Below are 23,720 nucleotides of genomic sequence, written 5' to 3'. Positions count from 1 at the left end.
TATATGCACCTTATTTAATTTTATATTTTGCAAAACAGTCGAAAATATATCTCATTTGTTAAAAATATTGTATTCAATTCCAATTGTGTGCTATTAATTTCAATTTCTTCAGGATTAAAGTGGAAGGATGGAAGGCAACTTTGTACTAAATATAATTGAAAATAGTGCAAAAATTTATAAATTTTACTTGGTACATTAACACCAAGTACGAACGGAAGTCGGATATGACTGCCACTCGAAGGATGATATTCGAGGTATTCTCCACGAAAATCATAACAGCGAATCGCGGTAATTACTTTACGTCCCCTGTAACCACGGGGTTGTTACGTTTCCGTAAACTATAATTATTGCTAACTCAACAATGGGCACAGCCCAAGATTTAGACGAACCGCTGTTTTCGTTGCGCAGCGGACCGTCAACTCGGCAATTACTAGGGACGCGGGTATACTTTTGAAAACAGCCATCTGCTTAGTGAAAGTAAACGTGTAATCCCACCAATTTCTTCGTGTCACATTCGCGGACGTCCGGCAGGCCGTAATTTGTCCAACGTGTATCTATGTACATGGCGTGCGTGGAACACGAAGATAAAACGTCCAGCCGGACAATAGTCAACATTCGAGTTATAGCAAACGTGTAGTTTATCGGGCTCGCTTATTATTATCGATAACAACTCGTTGTTAACGTCCCGCCGGTGCGTAACCGGTGCGACGTCGTGAGTGGAAAACGAGGCGTGGAGTTTCAATATTTGCGTAAGTATATTTTACAATATATATATATATATATATATATATATATATATATATATATATATATATACATACGGAGGCCGCCTCACGCGCGCTTACTCGAACGTAACTCGAAGGCGCGTACCTTTTTCTCGCCCTGTTATGCGCCGCACGCTCGAAATCACTTCACATCTTTTAACGTACCGCGAGCGAATTTATGCGCGCATCCACTTTGGCGCCTACGTGCATACTGCAGACGAGCTGCACACGGCCGACAGAAATACGAATACGTAGTATTATTCAAGAAATCTCAGGCAGTTTCCACTGCAACTCAGGCAGGCGAGTATTACCTTGCTGTAAAATTTAAACGATACTCGAATAGTGCGGATAAAATCGGTGGGACATTAAAAATTTACGAATGATGATACGATAGAGCGTGAGAATGTTGTTGTACGATTAATAAAGTAATCTCACAAACTCCCTTCTGAAAATTTTAATATATTTTATTTCACTTATCGAGAAAGCTATAGTAAATAATCTTATAGATTAATATAATAAAGAGATAAATATATATCAATATCTTGAAATTAATATAATATATATTTTGCTTCGTTTCATATACTTTAAGGAAAAGAGATAATAACAATATTATTTTTAACAATAATTAACTTTATATAATCGTAGTAAAATTAGATGCGCGTGATCTTTTAATTAAAAATTATTCTTATAGTTCTCTTTGTAATTGTCGATAAAACGAAACTGTTACATATTCTTACATATTAAACTTTGGAAATGATCCCGATAACATACAAGCTTCAATAAATATTCTCATACTTTCCAAACAGCAAGCATGTTTTCAGGTAAGATAAACCCCTTACTATGACGCGAATACTCAAGAATATTCACTAAAATGAGCTCAGGATAAAAATAATTTCGCCGAAAGCCCGCAGTCCTCTGTCAAGGATATAATCCTTTTTATGCCTATCGGCAAAGTTTCTTTTTGAATCGACGAAGAAGTGCGTAAATACCATGAAGAGGTGCGTAAAGTATATAATTTATCGAGTGATATCACGAACTGCGTAAGGCAGCTTTGCTGTGATATAAATAATGAGGATTAGCTGTAGCTCAACTGCACACGCGCACGTTTAATGACTATTTGCATTAATGTCACTCATTAACACTAGCTGCTGTTACCGGTTAATTAAGCGGTTACCTGGTTAGTTAAGCGATTCTTGGAGCAAGCAATCTTTTTCGGGAGATCTTCTCATTAAGTATATCTATTGATAAATATTATGCACAGTGGATAATCTGTTATAATTATTACTTTAATATTGTGTTTTATATTGACAAATGTAATTATTAAAATCTAGAAAATTATACGTTTGCAATTCTTCCTTATAAATCGAATATTTTTTTAAGTCATTTCCCACCGTTTATTTCCTTATCATATCAAATATGTCGCAAATTATATCGAACTTTTTTTAATGTCTCTAATCTAAGAAATATGTTAAAAGTGTTCAAGCTATATCGTTCATTCCTTTTATCGAAATGTGAAATATTTTCTATAAAAGACCGAGATCGGAAATTTATCACTCTTCTGTGTACAAAGATGAGAGTAGAGGGATTGTAAATCGTGATGGCTTCTAGGAATAGGATATATGATGGAATTGCTAGGAGACTGGCGCAATGGAAAATTGACAGAATATAATCTTGATACATAAGCCACTTGCCATTAGTGTCTTCTGCTAATCTATTATTTAGTTTTTTTAAATAAAATAATTTTCTTATAAAAGATTATATGATGTATATATATATATATATATATATATATATATATATATATATATAAATATAAATCTTAATAATTTATATTTATTAGTTTACGCTGAGTGCGATATTAGCGATTGCTTTATTAATTTTTTTGTAATTATAACATAACTAATGTATAATTATTGTTATTATATAATATTATGTGTGTATATTACACATATTATATAATTATAATATTGCCTACTTAATTGCAATTCTGTAAGAGCATGCATTGTACATAAAACTTACGATTCGTCATATAAGATGGATGAGGTGAATTCTTCCTGTCTGAAATTATAAAAAAGTATAATTAATGTCAACAGTCAACAGTCTATGTATAAACTACAACATAATACATTTATAAAAAATTCGATACGTTATATATTATATGTAACAACTGAAGTAGACGAATTTCCTATAAAGAAACGGTTTCCTATAAAGAAACTGTCGCGCCGGTATTCCGAATGAGTCTTACAAATATGGCAACCGTCGGCTCGAGGACGATAAATCAGCTCGCGACAAATGGGAACATATAGCAACACTTTCTTTATGTTAATTCTCCAAGTAAATCGCCGTGATCCGCTGTTATTTATCAATAGAAAGCGGTCATAGGCAAAACGCACCACTATGCGGCAATATTGCGACAAGACGATAGGAGATGACGTGGGAGAACGGGCATAGAAGAATGCGTAATTGTTTTGAAAGAGACTGAGGTTCGTCTGCCGCCACCGCCACCATCACCACCACCACCATCATCGCCGCCGCCACCACCGCCACCGCCGCAGCCGTCGTCATCGTCTTTCGTGTGGGATGTGTGAAAGGCGGCCTAGCCTGCCGACGCCGAGCATAAACGACGAGGACAGGTTTCGTTTCTTTCGCCGTGTACATATCCGCCATTCCGACCTCTCTTTTAACGCGATCCCGACGCGTACACAAGCGCAGAAATCGTTGGTCCATAATGGATCACTGAACGAGCAATGAGTGGAATTTTCCATTTATCTTGAAGCCAAAACCGCCGATACGATGATTAATCAGAGAATATATATATATATATATATATTGAAAAATAAAATGGTATAGCTATATGATAGAAAAACTGAATAATTTATAAATATGCGATGTTTTTTTATTTTTTAATAGAGTAATTTGTATCGTTGTACTTTTTGACATTATAAATATGTAGAAAAACGTTTTTTGGTTCTTAATATAGAGAAAAAAAAGCTTTCTAAAATTGAAATTGGCAATTAATAACACTGAATTGAATTAAATCGGTATGCCTTTTATCGTTAGTCAAGGCAAAAATTTTATTCGGAGGTATCTCTAGAAATCTCACGAAGATCCTCTGAGGTCAAAAGCGGAAAAGATAGATTTCCTCATTAAAATTTTCTCGTATATTCCTCGGGACGTCTAAAACCGAGAAAGCTTTCCTCAAGTTTCTGTAATGTTCAAATTCATGTCGAAATCGCGGAGATATTCCAGAAGGAATTTTCTACCACACGAGCATCTTCTGTGGGCGTATTCGCCATGCCGGATGAACCATTCGAAAATTTGAAACAAGATGTATCTGTTCGCGAGAGGCAGTCGAGTGGAGGCATCAACAATGGGGATTATCAGCATTGGCTGAGCCGACTTCAGGTTGATATTGGTCTCTCGAGCCCCGACATATTGTAATCACGCGGATATATTGTGCTCGTGCAATGCACGTTCGTCTCCCAGCATCTCTCTCCTCGTGCTACACTATTCACCGATCCACCCCCTCCGCCCCCCCCCCCCTCCGCCCGGACACCCTCTTTCGGTCTTTTTCTTCGCGTTCGTCCATTTCCCCCGGCTTCTATCCTCGACGATCAATGCTCTCCTATCCTACCGATAACTCGATAATATTACACGCGAAAACCGCTTCCGACGTGCTCGCCCAGTCAGCGAGCCACTTGTGCGAGTAAATAACCAGTTATCGGAAAACCGATTTTATTTTCGAGGAGGAATGGTGGTCCTGATTTTTTTTTTTCGCTTACCCGCGCTGCTCGACCCTCCTTCTCTCGTCCCATCTCTCGTTCTCTCTGGTCTTTCTTTCTCTATTCTTTTAGTTTTATTCCATACTATGTACGGTAGAGAACAAGATTGGTGCGATTAAGGTTGAACGACGCAATTCTCTTTCTAAACGGAATTGCGTGGTATCCTTTTTGTCAATCTTTTGTGATTCCACGCGGTCATTCCCAAATTCCGAGAAATAAAAATTATTTGAATATTTTTTCGATTGTAGTCAATATCTTGTAATAATTTGAGAGATAGTATGTTAAATCTTTTTAACAATTTTTATAAACAAATATTATGTTTCTAATATATACAATATTAGCAAACATGTAAATTATGATGTTGCGTAAATTATGATAAAATATTCCTAATTTGTTTAATATAAAAAACATTAAAGGTACTTTAAATATTCTCTATTATTCTTATTGAAAAATGAAAAATATTTCCCCATAGAAGCGTATTGGATGAACAAGTTACTAGAAAAAAGAAAAAAGTATATACAGATATAGAATTTAAATGAATCTTTAAATTTATGTAAAAATTAATACACTGTATAATATTTAGTAATATCTTTTTACAAGTTTACTGTAATTTTATGTTTCAGACTTTAAAAGAATCGATGATAGAGAGAAATCGACAACTCTCCGAATTGGACGATCTTTTTAAGCATTTAGAATTTAATCGTTCTCTGAATAATTACGAAGGTCCGAAGACATCACGGTGAGTTGCATGATACTTTTTATATATATAAAATATTAAATATACAAAAATCTATTAATTATATTAATACATATTAATTATTATACTTTTTCTTTAAAAAAAATGAATGTTATATATATTTATACATTATATATATCAAAATTAGATAGTAACATAATGAATATAATTATATGTGGGGAAAGTTATACATAATGGGAAAAACATAGTAAAATAGAAGCAATTTGTTTTTTAATATGAGTAAAATTTAATTATACCAATTTTAATTTAAGAGCAATCCTATATTTTGCACAATAAACTATATATGATTTATAAAAATTAACACTTGTTATCAAAATATAGTTTTGTTGAATAGAAATTGCAGAATTTTATAACATTTATATTATATTTAGACCGCATTTATATTTTTTATCGCGATGATATTTATGCGTGTAGTTTCGTAAAAACCGACGTGGTTATCCGGGATCAAGACATCAACGACGTAGAAAGGAAAGAATCAATCGTACCAATTGAAGATTGATTACGCCGTTGTATCGACGACCGAGATTTAGCATGGCAATGCAATTTCTTTGTCGTCTTTACTTTGTACCAGAATCTTTGCGCCTCTCCATCTTCAACGCATCCTGGATCAATCCTTTCTCCTTCGATACCGGATCTACTGCAAGTTTCGCGACAAAACGATCCGAGCGTTTGAACAATCTGCTATAAGATTGAGCTAAGATCCTTTTTGCCTCTGTCTTTTTGATATTATTATTGCTTCTTTTCCATCTTTTAATGTTTTAAATTTATAACGAAACTTAATACTATATCCATCTGAATACTTAGAAAAATAATCTGCAATAATCATAATAATTAATTTCATACTGCAGACGGGAAGATTCATGAATATTAATATTGAAAAGGAACATAAAGAGTAAAATAAATCAGAAATAAAATGATAATATTTTTAGACTTAAAACTCCATTAACCAGTGACGGTCCACTTGATTTAAAAAAGCATTAAATAGAAATTATTTCTAATAGTATTTGAGAATTATGTAAGTGGCAAATTAGATTCAAGATCGCTAACCGTCATAACGTTACCACCTGTTATGATCAATTAATATCAATTAATTTCACTCGTATATCGCGATTAGTCAGGCCCGTCTCTCGGGAAAGATATCGTAAACCTATTTCCGACGGTATAATAACTATTATGCGCAAAATGCGATTGATTATCTGAGGATTAAAAGTGTATTTATAAACATGCATGACACTTACATCAAAGGTAGATTATTGATAACTAAACTGTTGACGGTTAAAAAGTCTTTAAAAATCGCGACCCAAATCATATCATCGTTCTTGATTCGTCATGCTAATTCTAATATTTCGCTGTCTCATATTCTCTATTTCGTAATATAGCTGTACAGAAATTTTAAAGAAGATCTAATTCTTTCAACTTGAAATTCTGATAACATCTGTACGAAATTATATAATAATATAAACTAAATAAAATGTTTTGAAAAAAATAGATTACTAAGTTTTAATATACGTATGTTCAATTAAAATATATGAATATAACAATTATTTTATAATTAATAATTTAAGATGATAATGTAATATTTTCAAGAAATTTTAAGAGAAAATTGTAAAAGTTATAATTTAAAATTTATTTTGTTTTTTACGTTTAAAATAATTTGAGTGATGAATCATACTAATATAAATTTTAAATATCGATTTGAACGATTTGATCGATTAAATATTGACATTTTTTAAAATAATAATAAAAATTAATATATTCTTTAAGATGTTTGGAATAAAGGTTTTTATTATCAAGATTTTATTGCTTTAAATAATTTCTTCTAAACTAATAAAGCACTAATTTATATTCTCTATTTATTATGAGTTGCGACAGTAGAAATCTTGCTTAAGTATATCGACTTAATCTCATTTGATTATATTTCTGTCATGCGAAAGTTGTAAGTACAAATACATATGCGACTGTATATACCGTCTGGAATGTCTTTACTGACATAGCACCGATTATGACCTGCAAGATTTTGCGATAAGAACAATAGAGTTATAAAGCTGTCAAGCTGGAACTTATAACGTGATTTAGTATAAGTGCATTTATGCAAAGAGTTTTGCAAATCATTGCATATATTATTAATTTTATTGTAAATATTATAATTTTATTAATTTGTGAGTGCTAATAGAAGAACACAATAATACGTGCTTAATTTTTTTCTTCGTAATAAAGTTTTTTAAAGGAATCCTAAGTATAATTCCTGTGATATCTTACTTACATACTCTACAAATTTTTAATTAAATACCACAACAACGACATTCAATTTAAATGTATGCGATATATTGCGTAAATTTATTCGTAAACGAAAATATCTTTATCCAAGTGATTTTAATCGCATCGAGTTTTGCGGCATAAATAATACGCAACAAAAATTATTCACAGAGTCATGCAATTTAAACGTATGTGTGCGCACATGCCCTCGTCGTCGATAACATTTTTCGACGTCAGCCACGTCAACTCGTTTCTCTCGAACGTGCGCATAAATCCCTTTATGAGCGTCGTGTCACGAATTCACGGCTTGTCGCCAATTTTATTGCATGGCGGATTGCTCGGTGTAGTCGTGGCTTTTACGCTGCTGGATAGAAGTATCGAAACTTCCGGCATTCCGTCTGACGATGCGCGGGAGAGAGGCCCCAAGCGCAAGGTGCATACGCATGGCGTGTCGAACGTGCGGCGTGTGCGCCCACACACACACACACACACACACACACACACACACACACACACACACACACACACACACACACACACACACACACACACACACACACACACACACACACACACACACACACCGCGCGCGCGCGCGCGCGCGCGCGCACACACACACACACACACACACATAGATATAATATAAACGCATATCTCCATAATGTACGGACCGTCTCGAATTTAGCCCGCCGAAGCGCATGACGATGTTCTTTTAACGGGTTGAACGGCTATATGTTATAAAGTCGATATTTCCGTACTGATAGGATGCTCACGCGCACGACTTTATGGACGCCTTGGTCTCTTTTACGTAAGCTTCCTCATGTATCGTACAAGATTTGTTGATAAATAGTAAAGACAAGTTTAAAAAAAAAAGAAACATGTTTGAAGCGAATAAAGCAAGGAATTTGTTGAAAATAAATTATAGAATTAACTATACGTAATGTCGTCGACAAGAGATGTTAATGAAAATTTAATTTATACACGCTGTATGAAATTTTTTCATAATTTGTACTACAGTTTGGAAAGTGGGTAAGATTGATATTTTATTTTATTTAGAGAATGTACTCGTTTTATTTATCACAATCGCGCAAAGCGTATATTAATCAGTTCGTATTATCTACTTTCGTGACTGTGAAAAAAGTAGAACTCTTTCTTTTTCATACGTGCATTTTAATATCAGACGGGACGATGAATGTGGAAGTAGTCCCCGCGTGACTTGACGCCATAATTCAATGCGGTGATAATTGTCGCGAATTAGTCCTCTAAATCGTCGTACACCCTTACATTCTCTGCCTACGATCTCCCCCAAGACTTGTACTTATCGTCGTTAAATGGCGTCTCCCATGATCGCGTGATCGTCTGGTGTAAATAACAATTAAATAAAACTCAAAGTACGAACTCGCCCTCATTTCCTGTCTACTTTTTCTATCTTTAGCCACTGATGAATTACCGTTGTCACCGTAAATCCTACTTATCCACGATACACGTAATGATTGATAATTGATGAATCAGTTCATGAGAATTTTGCCTGATATTATTTTGCCACTGCTCTTATTCTATACTTATTCTATCCTTTTCTTTTCTGAACAATATACCATTTATCGAGATTATAGATATACATTATAGATAAACATTATAGATTATAGATATATACAATATATTTCTGCGTTTGTAACATCTCTATCCTCTCTTTAAAATGATTATTATTAAAACGGCAGGTTGTTAATTGCAGTCTAATAATAGTCACATTAATATAAAGATTAATCGTTGATATCAACGAACAGTATAATCATATCACGTATGCAAAAATATAATTAAACAAATGATATATATCGTCCGATTTATATTGATAATAAATCTTACATTACAATTCCGGTCTAATATATAGATAAATTTTCGATAATCGGGGCGGAGCGATAAATTTCTTCCTAATGGGGCGATCGGATGCAGGTGTATTACAGGTGCAATACCTGTCGTCACGTATGACCGCGCACATGGAGCAGGTGATTGCCGACAGGATCATTCTTTTATAGATCGAGAATTGATCTTGACGAACTGACCTTGACGTAATACATAAGCGTCAAATTTCGATGTTATTCCTCCTAACATTCGGAGATACCATCGAGTTATCGTGTGAAATTTATTCGTCGTGCCGACGTGGCGCGAACGTTGTCGCGCGTTATGTCGACATGTACATTAGTTACCAATATATATCTATAATCTCGATAAACGATGGTGGAAGCAGTTGTTTTATCTGCGACGGGAAATGCTGACGCGATTTATGCATAAAAGGCGATTACAGAAAAATTATAATTAATGTATATCCATTACGAATATTCAATGGTGTACGTCATTGGTTGTTGTATGAATATCCGCATGTGAAATACGTTGAAAATATATGAGAAGACACGCATGCGCATAATTTTGTATATCGCCGAGTCTCATAATTGAAATTATGCATACGCGTGTTTTCTCGTTCCTTATCCACTATTTAATTCTCATTCATATTCTCCTTTATCTCCCCTTTCTCCCTCCCCCCCCCCTCTCTCCTTCGATCTCTCTTCATTCTGGCAGGGAATATGATTATGTAATTCCCTTACGTCTCCTCACTGAAAATATCCAGGTATACAGGTGTAAGACACGTACATAACGGATTCCACCTGCAATACGACCGGCACTTAACTCCTAATTAAAAGTATCGCTTTTTATCATTGATCGTGATGTGGCGAGATACCTCGTCAGATACCTCGCAGAATTTATTCACACTCCTCGGCCGAAACTTAGCATTAGATACGACGTAGTTACCGGTGCGATAAGAATCAGCTCCATTTTCCCGCATCGACGTCCTTTAAATGGAAACGATTTTCATCAGGCGGAGGAAATGAGCGTATGTTACTGTTCCTCGTAGGGGGAGATTAATTTTAACGCTATACGCGGGCAACGCGCATGAACGGGATGTTTCGTAAAGCGGGACCGCCGCGCCGCTCCGTTCCTCGGCTCGGTTATACGGTGTACAAATCCGTTGCCCGTGAAACAATCATTATTCCCGGCAGATCGTCTGCGTTATTGAGCAAGAACGGGACTTCCGTCGGGGAATCAGATACCACCGCTCGCATGTGCAACGCGGCCAGATGCGCACACCTAGGAATCCATCTACCCTCACCGCGTACCTGCCTGCCTACCTGCCTGCCTGCCTGCCTGCCTGCCTACCTGCCTGCCTGCCTGCCTGCCTACCTACGATTCCCCACGTGCATCGGTGTAGGAAGCGCCTGTGCGCAGATTACAAAGTGGATATTGGCTGCACGAGCTGCATTCTCTATGATCTGTGCCGTGGCGCAGATGGACCAAGCTTAAAGGTATTTCCACAACGATCTCACGCACCGTCATTTTAAAATTGAGCTTTTGTAAACACGAGAAACACACGGGAAAACTGATTGCAACCGTTGCAAATTAGTCTCTTGACCTTCCACAAAGATCTAGATTCTCCCTCATGACACGTATTTCCGTATTATCTTAATAAAATAAATTGCTCGTGTTTTGTGTTAAAAAGTCTAATAACATGTATCGCATGATGGAACAATATTTTTTTGTCAGAGTTATGTCCTTTGTGTATCAGACACTTCCATTGTGAACGTAGCCTCCAATTAGAAACGACCGACGCATGCGAGTTCTATCGGAACATTGAAGGAGAGCCTATGGAAATTGGCAATTATCGCAACCCATAACTAAAGGTCTTAGTCGTGCGCTTTATCGAGACATAAGGTCTGCACGCAGTGTTGGGGGTCAGAGTGCAGGGTCATTACGCAATAATTAGAAATTAAAAAGCGGTGTCTGCACTTCTCCCTCGCATTAGCTATCTCTACCTAATGCACCACCCTCCCGCATTAGAGATCCCACTTCATCCTCCTGCCACGTATACCCTATATCATGGTTAGTTGCATGGTTTGTTGCAGTATCGTCAGCTGGCGAATTGCATTTCTGCAACGATGTCTATAGGACGGGTTAACGAACCTGCCGCCTACTACTGCCTCCCCTCCATTCCCTACCTAATTTCTTTTACGATGCAGAACATCGAAGAGGAGAGGCAAGGACATCGAATTGCCGTCAGAAATTATGTGCAGGTAGTAGCGGTTGGTAAACATCGCTTGAGGAACTGACCTTCTCCTCTTCGAGTCTCATTATACCACAGTTTATCTTCTTGTGACGTAACACCAACAGCCAAATGAGGGATCGATGGCTTTCAGCAGCTTCCAATAAATTTGCATTTTGTACGCTGTGTTTATCGCTTACAGGGTAATATAATATCACGGATCATATTTGATCATGCAAACGTATTTAGTTATATGATTTCGTTTGAAAGTATTAGCTATTTTCACCGGGTATTATTTGAAAAAAATCGCTGTTTTTATTTATTAGAAGAATGATGAGTCTAAAATAAAAAAAACATCAAACAAATTTTCATATATTCCGTCTTATAAAATTAATTAACGTATAATTAATGTATAATTAAAATTTTGCATTAATTTTTTACAAAATTTTAATTTTATACATTTACAATTTTTACATATACAATTTTATACATGATTAATTTTACGTTTATATGACAAATATTTTTTAGAATATATGAAAATTTGTTCGATGTTTTTTATTCTAGACATCATCATTTCTCAAACAGGCACAAATACGATCAACATGTAATATACTTTCGCCGAGACGAAACGTTAATCTCAACGTTAATCTTTCTGAGTAGCCCACGGGTAGTAAACAACTCTATGATTTATTACAAAAATAATCGCGAAATAGGAAACCGTGCTGCACGTGCGCATTTTCATGTACATGATATGAAAGGTGCTACGCAAGTTGCTGGAGTTGCTATCCATCTGTCCATGGCATGGTTTTCATGTAGGAAAGAAGGTACTCTTTGCTTGGAGTAACGCCCAGGGAACTGGTTTCTACCTTCTCCTCATTCGTACCTCGGACCTTTCTCCTTCCTCGCTACGGGAGAAACGTCTCCGCGGATCTTGGATTTTACGAGTTTCTAATGAGAAGAGGTTGCATTAGCATGCGGTGCAACTGCGTGAGCGACACGTTATATCCTTCTTGATGCGTTGCGCATGCACCAAGACGATACCAAGCTATTTCAACCTCTTCGACAGATGGAGAACGCGCCCGAAGAATGCCTTCCAACTTCTCGAGGAGTCCGCTAAAGTATATACCTTGCGAGCAAAATGGTTGTGATGACTTGCGAAACTAAAAATTCGTTTATAGCATCGCCATTATCGATAGAAAATAAATGAAACTCTAAACGAGATATATTTATAATATTGCAGAAAAATTATTGCAAATTAATTGCCATACTTTTAAAGTATAAAGTATAATCACTTTTTTCAAAGTACAACAAAAATTATATTTAACTGCTTAATAGAAAGATTCAACATAACTGTCTTTTAACAATTTTATACATGTTTCCCAAAATAATCAAAATGATGCAAAACAATAACAGATAATGAATTAAATTTTTCAAACTTTTTTAATATATTAAAATAAGAATAAGTCATCAAAACATTTCGAAATATTATGGCACAATTAAGTTATATAAGTTAATATATATATATATATAGATCGTAAAATAATAAAATATCTTGATTGAAAACCTTATAACAATATTTATATATTATAATCTCTTTTGAAATTGAATTTAAAATAAAATTGAAGTATTTATTGCATTCAAAAATTTATTGTAGCTTGTATAGCTCATTTAAAGTATACAATTAACTTATTGGATTTTTATTGATGATAATAAATATAAATGATTCAGATATAACGAAGAATTTGAGAAAAGGTTTTATCAATTTTAACGATTGTAATATATTAATTTTGATCATTTTAATTAATCTCATGTTACACGAGGTTTTGGTTTAATAATACATTTTAGTTTATTTCCAATTTCTTTCCCTATAGCTTTTAATTTAAATAATTAAGTTTCTGCTCGTAATGCGTAAATCAAATATATCGGCTACAGGTGCACGTTTTATAATATCGCGATGAAAGATATTTTTGAAAACTGTTTTTAAATCAAGAACATATCTGTGTATTATTTTTGTAATTGACATGTACATACAGATTAATTATCATGACGTATGTTTTGTATATGTATGCATGTTGTTTTTTATTTAAAATATTAAATAATATTTTTAAATTATACAACATTTAATAATTGTAAATACATTTGTAATCATTGCAATTATTATATTATACAAAAAAATATCTTTTTATTCCAATATATTTACAAATATTTTTTAATATTTTATTTTAATTGTACACTAAATATTAAATAATATTATACTGTCAAATATAAGATATTTTTAAAGTATTTTGAAAATATTTTTTAATAAATGTTGCAGTATATATGTTACTAATTAACATTTTAGAAACAATTTATTATTTCTCATGTATATTTAATGAAAAAATTTATATTTGCATTTACATTGCATTAAAAATATATCCTTGAATACATTCAAGAAATATATTCTGCTATATATTTACTATCGACACTTGTAACTCTATTGCATTATCACGATCGAAATTATTATCAATTATCTTATTTTACTATAAGTGCATGCATTTTGATCTGGTATATGTTTATCCTACGAACATTTGAATAAATGAATACGATAATGCAAGACTTGTACGATAGCCATAAAATGCGAGGAATGTGCATGCACACCCTACATTCTGTACTTACGAGCCACGAATATCGCGGCATCTGCATCACATCGCAAAATAACGATTCGATTACCGCTAATATACGAAAATGGCGTAAGTACAGGCTGCACACTCAGAATCGAAACGTAGCGCAATTTCATTCGATTATAATCGCCGGTCCTTTATCCGCCAGCCGCGCGTCCTGTACAATCATTCGATTAAAATTACATCGAAAACATTACATCGAGTCGATCGGCAGATGTGCAGTAACGAACGAATGGATTTCAAATGCATGAGCAATCCAACGCATGTTTGTCTTCTCGTAAGATCACTCAGGCGCATACCGATGTTACCATAATAATTGATCCACGATAGGATCAGTATCAGTACTATGCAAAGTCACTCCGGATGATTGGTTATCACCGCGATGTAACAGAAGAAATATTTTTATCTCTCTTTTCGTGTATAAGGACATTGACGTCAATCGATGTCTGATAACACGGTGTTCGCGAACAATATGGAAATTTTTTATAAATTAGTACGCACATTTATATTTAAATAAAAGTTTATTTTTTAGAATAGAGCTAACAAAGAATATAATTATCATATCTTTATATTTTGTAATAATAGATTTTTGCACGACTTCGTACATTCTATCCTGTGATAACTTTAACAAAAATATTTGATTATTATTTTATTAAATAAATTGCCTTTAAGAAAACAGATATTATTTTATATTTCGTTTATATTGTAAATTTGATTCTGATAATATGTGTTATGTTAAAAAGAAAATTATTAATATTAGATTAAGAAAAAAATAATATTCTTCAATTTTTTTTATGTATAATAATGAATTTTAATTAAATCTATAAAAAAATAATCAGAAATATGTAAGATTTTATTTGAGTCTGAAATTACGTTACTCCAGTATGCAAATCATTTTTGATCTATAAAACTTGTTTGGTATCCTTCAATTTCTTAGTTTTCCACCGAATTATAAATCGTTTTAATCCGATAAATTATAGATATTAAATTGTTCATGTATCATGATTCCACTTTTGTCTACTTGCCTCTTTGACTCATCCATTTTATCTTCAATTAATTCTCCTTCAAGTCCTTTGAATCCATTCCGTTTGCCACGTGAATACTTCCTGATTATCAGTCATGCAAGATTATAAATGAGTTTAATGTATATACTATTACATACGCCAAAACCAAAACTGCATTAATTATTGATAGAAACATATTTCTCGATATCATTTCAATTAATTGAACTCCCCATGGAATTCACATTGAGATGAGAGTACTGCCATCAGCCTACAATATATCATTTCATTTTCTCGAACAAATTAATTTGCAAGCCAATTTTATGCTCGTTAAAATTGGGCAAACGAGATATTAATTAATTTTCTTATTTTCAAATTATTTTTAATATAATATTCTATACAATTAAAAAATATAACAATTTTATTAAAATTTAAGTATTTTTTACATCTAGCAATTAATTATATAATAATTCCATCTAATAAAACAATAATAATAACCAATAATTTTAACCTCTTAATGTTTAAAGTATTAATGAATATCTTATTTAGTTTTCTATAGTCAACCCGTATTTACACTTTAAAGATTTATCATTATAAATACTATAAGTATAGCCAAAGTCTTACGAACAAACAGATTTACGATTATCCGATTACATTATTTATGTATTGAGATTACTACAAGCGGAAGCAATATTACATCGTTCATAATTAATATATATATATATTAGTTACAGGAAATTCAAAGACATTACGCGAGAGAGTTTAACGCCTTGTTATTCACTTCGTTTCATCAATTTTTCTCAGTTTTCTGATGGTCAACGCTATTACTATATTACAGTTTGTTTGCAATATCACAACATAATTTACGTATCCGTGATCTATAACTTGTATTCGTATAAATGCAGGTTTCGATTAATCAGAAACCATTCAAAATCTCATCATAAAACACAAGATTGTCCTTGCATATCCGTATATTTCTCTGTTTTCTTTTTACGTTCGCTTATCATTTAATAGAATATGCTTATTAAACAACTCTCACATATAGGAAGATAAAATGTTTTAATTAGTTTCACACGATATTCTTATGCTTCTTCTTTATCTTCATACTTATTCTTTTTATGATTATAATTCTTTACTTTTTCTTATTATTGAAATTTCTAATCAATTTTTATTAATTTTTCCAAATATTTATTATATAAAGGTGGAAAAAGAGAAATATTTGAAATTTGAAATTTACATTGCTAATTTCATATCTTTTATATATAAAACATAAAACTAACAATGATCAAATATGATCATACTTAATTTCATCTTCATTATTGCGCATTGTATTTTAATCGTTTATAATTTGAAAAATATTATGGTCAATACTTTCATATTTAGATTTTTATCTCAAAATTATTTCAGAAATACGTCTTTAAAAAGAAAGTAGTAGTGGATATTGTAGTATATGTTTATATATTGATAATATTTAAAATTAAAATGTAAGTAAATTATTAAATTAAATGTATGTAATTATTAATGACATAATATCTTTAACGTAATATCCTGATGATAATAATTATGTTAGTTTGAAATATTGAATTCATGATCAATATAAAGTAGTGCTTTATACAACAACGTTCAACATTACCAACTAATAAGTGTCTACAACTGCTAAAATTACTTGACAAAAAAGGATAAATCCAATTTATATGCAAGGTTATTATATTTGTTATTTTCTATATATATTCAACAGATTTTTCTTACCGGCGTAATAAATATCACTTACAATGTGAAGAGAATATTAGATCTCCAGACGTTCACAGTTTCAAGTACGCTTGAAAATAAAATGAAATTTAGTCCTAAGCCGATCATGATGAATTAAATCCATTTATAAATAATAGGTACGATTGCATTCTAAAGTGCTCACTCGAATGAAACGGAAGACTAATGTCGCAAGAAACAATTTATTATGCGATATAAAAAAATATAATCGTTAATATATTTTATATGGTTATGCACTTGTTTAGCGAAGGCGATACACCATACGAGCCTTATTTTATCCCGCATATTAACATACACCATCTATATGACATCGAAACAATTAATTATCGAAACAAAAAATACTTGATAATTAGATAACATATTTAATAAATTGCATGAATATCAGAAAATTAATTATGCACGACTAAAAATAAAATGAAGTAATTATATAAATAGTTGCAGCTATAAATAGCTGAGAAACAACAAAATTATATCTAATTACAAAATTCAAAGTCCAATGATTTATAACATGATAATTATATTTTTTTATTACAAAAGATTAAATAAATTATGTAAAATTTTATTACTTTTTATTTATAAAATTTACTACTGAAATGTTCTCTGCAAATTATCCTAATGTTCAGTCTGATTAAAGCCGTGATAGGAGAAAATATCCCGATCCATAAATAGTTAATGTTCTTTCTTTACGATACGTCGACTCGAAAAAATCTCGAAAGAAGGCTCGAGCTCACGAAGATAAATAGCTCGTTCAACGGTGCAGTTACATACCGATACAGTAGTTAGACAGCCATGAATTCCAATACAGACGTCACGAGGATGGATCTCCCATTTACGACGACGATCTTTTACTCGTAGCCAGGCAAAAAGCCACGAGAGCGCGACGGTGATAGGTTCGGCGCCTCCGGTTGTCGCGAATCCAGCGGATATAACTTCCTATTACCGAGCGATGTACGATGAGAGAAAGGGAGGACGGGGGGTGGTTGCGCGAAGGATGGTCGACGGGGATCGTTCGAGTAGAAAGGGTGTTTCTCGTGTGCCAAAAGAGAGGCGTGCATTAGGAGATTGTGTTCGACAGTTGTTTACGACTATTCTCCTAACCGCCGTATTCCCCGCGTATCTCGCCGCGTCTCTTTGTGTCGCGAATCTCCGTACCGGCGTGTATCTACGTACGGAGATCTCGGGTGCTCTTTATCTGGCCTCCTCGCTTGCCTGCGAAACCACCCTGCCCGCACTCCGCATTCTTCGGCAAGCGTTCGTTGCATCGAAGGAACGGCAAAAGCGCGTATTTACGTCGTTGCGCTCACATAACTCCGGCCGACAAACTGGCAAGCCTTTCTTCTTGTCTCTGTCCCTCCTCCTCCTCCTCCTCCTCCTCCTCCTCTTCCGATTTCCCCAGGCCTTACCCGCCTCTACTTTTCTTGCAATCTCGGTGAAATACTTCAAGGATCGTCTTTCAGTCGTCCACCCCCTCGCGCATCGTCTACGATTTCGAGGGGGTACGTGAGCTAGACCGTCTAGACTTGGCAGCAATTTCTTTATTCAGGACACATTGTATCCCGACATGTATCTGTCGCGATACATTAATTATCGTTCGATATCTCTCCTTTTACTAGCTTTGCACTTTGAAAAAATTGATTATTACGTAAATGATACATCAATATCTCTCGATTTCCTTTTCCTAATGCAAAATTAATTATTCTTTAAATAGAAGTTATTTTCACGGTATGAAATTTTGACAATTATCGATGACGAGTAGTGTAGACGTTCAACGATTGTACTGTTTATATAAAAACGAACGAAATTCTCGTAGAGAAGCTTATCGTACGACGCGAACGTGTACCATATACATGTGTGACGAGGAAAAGCGACGGCAGCCATAAGCAATAAATTTCGTTTATATTGAACTTTTTTTCACTGATTACATTATATATTGCTACATGTACGTATTTATCAGGAAATGGTACCACATATATTGAAATTCGGCTATCGCGTATTTTTAGCGCTAGATTTCTCTCATCGTCCGATTACTTAGCTATTACCAAGCACTTCTCTATGCGTAACGTAATTCTTAATATTTACTCTTATCTTCGGCGTAATCTCCGGCAAATAATCTCACTCGGGCGGAACTCGGGTGGAATCAACGGTCTCTTATCCGAAGCCATCAGTCACGACTAGTCTGAAGTCTCGCGCTTTATAATCGGACTTTCTATTGCGGCGGATATATGCGTGGCGCGTCTATATCTTCCACCAAGTCGTCTAATTTGTTAAAGTCGCAATCGTCATCAGTTTTCTGCAGATAAAACCCGTCTAGCTTCCTAGAACCGGCAATCCGTGCACACCGGTCCAGAAAATATAGCTCCGCTCCGTGCTATTAATAACGCGGAGCTATCAAACGAGTTGTGCGTTCACGCATTCGAGCGCGAGAAAAATATTTTGCGCGACCATTCTTAAATGGATGCCGAGTCGCGTGCAGTGTGTTCACGATTGATGTGGTTGCCGCGCTGTCGTCACGGTCGTCCTGTTTGCGATGCGACGCAAACGCGCATGTTCCTCCTTCTATTTTCTATCGCTTGTCAATGCATGCAACGCGCGCAATGAATTATGCGCGACTGTATCGCGGCGGGTTAAGAATTATCTAGCTATATTGCCACACCGATACGTGTAATTAACTTCAAACGTGTAGAGTGTTTCTAGTTAACCTGTCAAAGCCGCGATGTATATGTGTAATATGCGAAATGTCGTGAAGTAACGAGCTCCACCAGGAAGTTTTATATGATAATATATGTTAATTGCTGCTTTTAGATTCAAGAATAAAATTATATTTTTTTTCCTAAATTGTGTTAAATAACACGTAATTTTTCGAACAGAGTTATGCAGGCATTATTATGCGAAGAACCTTAATAAATTTCTCACCATCGATATGCGTACAAGGAATTTATTTTTTTCTGGATTCGAGTGTACCTTACCAATTTTACACAACACGTTGCACATTTTTATCTCATCGTATTGCCAAGGTACATGTACGCCATACGACTAGAAAAACGAAATATTTTACTAGAAGCTCGCTAAAATGCATAGACAGTTTTCCCCGCGCCGAAAGAAAAGAGGAGACTTTTCCGGAGAGAGGAGGAGCCATTCAGTTGGATATCGACGAGGCAGATGAGCTACCAATAACTCAATGTGCGCTTATAAACTGATCAGACTTCCAACTACCCTTCTCCTTCTCCGACGTGGAGCCCCGACAAGACCTTCGATTCGACCCGGTTCCAATAGCTTTGAGTTCGTACGCCCTCCATGACGACGACGACGACGACGACGACGACGACGCCGACGTATTACTCCGGGACTCCTTCGCCAGAGAGTGAAATGCAAGCGAATTTACCGCACGATTTAACAGCCCCTCCGACCTACGAGTATTCATCTACCTTCTCTCGCGTAGCCTGCAGACAGGCGCGAGAAGAAGATGTGAATACAGAGAGAATTGGAATTCCTCGTAACTCGAGGCTAACCGAGTTTGTTGTGCGCGCTTCAGCCGTGTGTATGCAACAAACTGCAATTCAATCGGATTCGTCCAGATTCTGTTGTACCTGCTTGTCCCTGGGGAACACAGCTTGCGCTGCCTGGGATTGTGCCTGATTTTTCCTCGAGTTTTTCCATTTTCAGCAAGACCGCTTACTCGCGCGGAGGACATCGAGCGGAACGCGACGTCGAAAACCCCCTTCGCATGCATGAAGGCAACACGTGTGCTTGTGAGCAATATCATGGTTAAGCTCTCATGTCTGGGCTTATTGAATCGCAGATTAAACGGACTGCATTTTTCTGCGAATATATGGCATATATAGATACCATTGATATTTACAGATTAAATAGATATCGTGGCAACTTTATGACATACACGCGGTTATAATCAGTAAGTTAATATCATAATTGAAAATACACAAGTTAAGATAAGAGATTTGACGTATAGATATATCTACAAATTTGAAAATTTAGTTGTATAGTGTAATTGTAATTTTATTTCTTAATATATTGTGTGTAAATTTATTATTTATTGAGATTTTAGGATACGTTTATGAATAATAACGTAATTACTTTCCTCTCGACAAATTACATGTAGAACTAAGATTCTTTATGGTGCTCTCTGGATATACAAGCTTATCCTTAAAGCAAATATAGATATAGCCTGTAACATGGTAATATCTTTGCAGCTTTGTAAGATGACGATATTCATTCAGGAGTAAAGAATTCCTATACACGAAGGTAGATCCAGTTGCATGCTTACGGGCGCACGAGTATCTTATACCGTTAGCAAGGGGAGACTATCGATCTCATCGAAACATGGTCGCATCGAATCTCGTTTACCGAGGGCTCCATGAGGACTAGTAAAATCGAAGCAGTAAATTTAAGGATTTTATTTCACGAGGGATAAATTTATTTCTTGCGTTTGTTTCGTGATAAGAGGGAACTCGAAGTGAAACAGCAAAGAAATCAACAAGAAAAATCATAGATATACTCGCTGAAGTAGTGTCAACAAAGTTATCTGATGAAGTTAATTTGTAAAAAGGATTTGGTGTTATGGTGTTCAAGTTGATGTTGTAATCGTTTCTTCTTTTTATCACCGTTCAATTCCGTCTAGCTTATATTCAATTATTTTTGATCCGTCTGGATATGAGAGCACATTTAATCAAATTTCATGAATATCACACAGTTAACATCCGCATGTAACATCCTACAACTATTTTTCTTATGTAGATAAAATGTAATTATATAAAGTATTGTTATATAAATTATTTTTAATTCGATTGCGAACCATTTTTCGTTTCTTAAAATATTGACGCATTATTACGCATTGAGTGATTTCTACGATTATTCCAGAATAGTCGAATCTATTTTATTTGCAATTATTTAATTATTATTTTTTGTAAAATAAATTTCTGTATTATTTATTATAAAATAATTATATTTATTTTAAATTATTTTATACAATTGTATATATATATATATATATATATATATCCGTATCATCTTTTATTATGAAATTTTTTTCGACTTATTTTATAAATTGACGAAATTAGAGATTATTGTTTGTTTTCTGCTCATATAATACACAAGAAAATTTTGAAACAAATCAATAAAATGATATATTTAATTAAATAATTACATACATCGAAAATAAATTATATGTAGTTTTGATTAAAGTCGTATCCTTTATATGACATCTCAAATTCGAGCTAGAAATATTGTATTCATGATTTCTTTCTTCAACTTTCTAGAACAGTTACTCATGGCTTTACTTTTAACAATAAGAAAGTTACGAAATGTAACTTCAGCTGCTTGAAAGTTTTATAAACCATTAACTGTATTTATCTTACCACATTAATTTTTATTGCCGTAAACATCGTTTTGTCGACAAGGAAATAAATTTCTTGCTTGTACTTTTATCCGTGATCTTAAAGAACTTCCGGGTAACGTACAGCTTGACTCACGATATTCTCAAGGTGCTGTGCAATCATTACGTGGCCATTGTATGGCTTTTTTAGGATTATCACAGATGTCCAGGACCAGCAGATGTTTGCTTCCTAATATATGCGTATGTCAACATCTACTATGCATATTTCTCAATGAGTATTGTAATATAAAACTATTAAGAGAATGAATCAATCTCATATCTAATTGCGCTTTAAATTTAAGTTATCTAAACAAGTCACACACGCGCAAAATTTTTAAACTTTCGTGAATTTAAATCTTTTTTATAAATTGTCTTTACAACTTATTATTTATATTTATTATTTATATTTATATTTATTTTATCATCCATTTACAATCCAGCACGTATATAAGTTGTTTATTATTTATTTCAATTATACAAACGAACATTATATACTTTTGGATAGTTTGAAAGATTATCTTTTGCTTTCGGTGGAATGTGTTAAAATTATTTTACTTTTGCGAATTAATTGCGAAAGTAAACTTATTATATAACGGTAGATAGATGTGAGAAATTATATCGTTTGATCCTCTTTTTTTCTGTAAAGCGCCACACGGGAATAATTAATACCCGACATTGCCGAATTCGAGACATGTCTTTCGATTTCCCTCACCTCGTTCGTTCGAGTCGATGTTTTTCAAGCCCGCGAGTCCCGGTGGGGTCGTAGTGCCAGAATGGAAGAGTTCAATTCCGTATGCAAATGCGTCCCTCTCTCACGACACCTCGCGCGCACCGGGAACCCCCGGCGTGGCGACCGACTTGGGAATTTGAAAAGCCACCACCTGAGAACGTGTCAATCGGTCGACATAATTCGATTTGAATAATGAGCGGAGGTCCCCTACGCAAATCGCGTCCATTATGGTGAGTCTAATGCGCGTAACGGTTCCACACTTCTCGATGTTATTGTGCTCAACGGAACAAGATTTTACCAAAATTAAGCCTGTACGAGAGATGAACGGAAATGTTTATGTAGAGAATTTGTCGTAATTGAAATGTGCGATTCTTAAATTAAAAAATTATTTTGCGATTTAATCTAAGAATTTTAAGTTAAACAGTCGATACTATCAAAAGATAAGAATATTACAGTGAGGCATATACATTTCTCTTATTTAAAAATTAATTATTAAACAAAATTATAATATTGATACGTTACTA

The 23,720-nt window shown here is 34.3% G+C and overlaps 2 protein-coding genes across 6 annotated transcripts in view; one reads left to right on the top strand and one right to left on the bottom strand.

The window, feature by feature from the left end:
- Window positions 1–4,020, bottom strand: part of LOC105426275 (uncharacterized) — a 64,216-nt gene extending 60,196 nt beyond the window's left edge. For 4 of the 5 annotated variants that reach the window (XM_089083737.1, XM_089083734.1, XM_089083735.1 and 1 more), the window contains exons 1-2: window positions 3,158–4,020; window positions 2,784–2,822 (exon numbers count right to left, since the gene is read on the bottom strand). In XM_089083737.1, the coding sequence (XP_088939863.1) occupies window positions 2,784–2,822; window positions 3,158–3,491 (373 nt within the window). In that variant the 5' untranslated portion in view covers window positions 3,492–4,020. Of the gene's footprint in view, window positions 1–870; window positions 956–2,783; window positions 2,823–3,157 lie in introns of those variants that run through there. The other variant, XR_016141050.1, reaches the window with a different exon arrangement.
- MESR6 (misexpression suppressor of ras 6) overlaps window positions 1–23,720 on the top strand; it is a 254,116-nt gene that overhangs the window by 137,905 nt on the left and 92,491 nt on the right. Inside the window, exon 4 of the mRNA XM_089083866.1 lies at window positions 5,170–5,285. Within this exon, the coding sequence (XP_088939992.1) occupies window positions 5,170–5,285 (116 nt within the window). The remainder of the gene's footprint in view (window positions 1–5,169; window positions 5,286–23,720) is intronic.

Source organism: Pogonomyrmex barbatus, unplaced genomic scaffold (genome assembly GCF_055798465.1).
Source record: "Pogonomyrmex barbatus isolate J1 unplaced genomic scaffold, ASM5579846v1 scaffold8, whole genome shotgun sequence".
NCBI lineage: Eukaryota > Metazoa > Arthropoda > Insecta > Hymenoptera > Formicidae > Pogonomyrmex > Pogonomyrmex barbatus.
The sequence above is the reverse complement of the archived record's forward strand: the minus strand, read 5'-3'. Positions and strand labels throughout refer to the sequence as shown.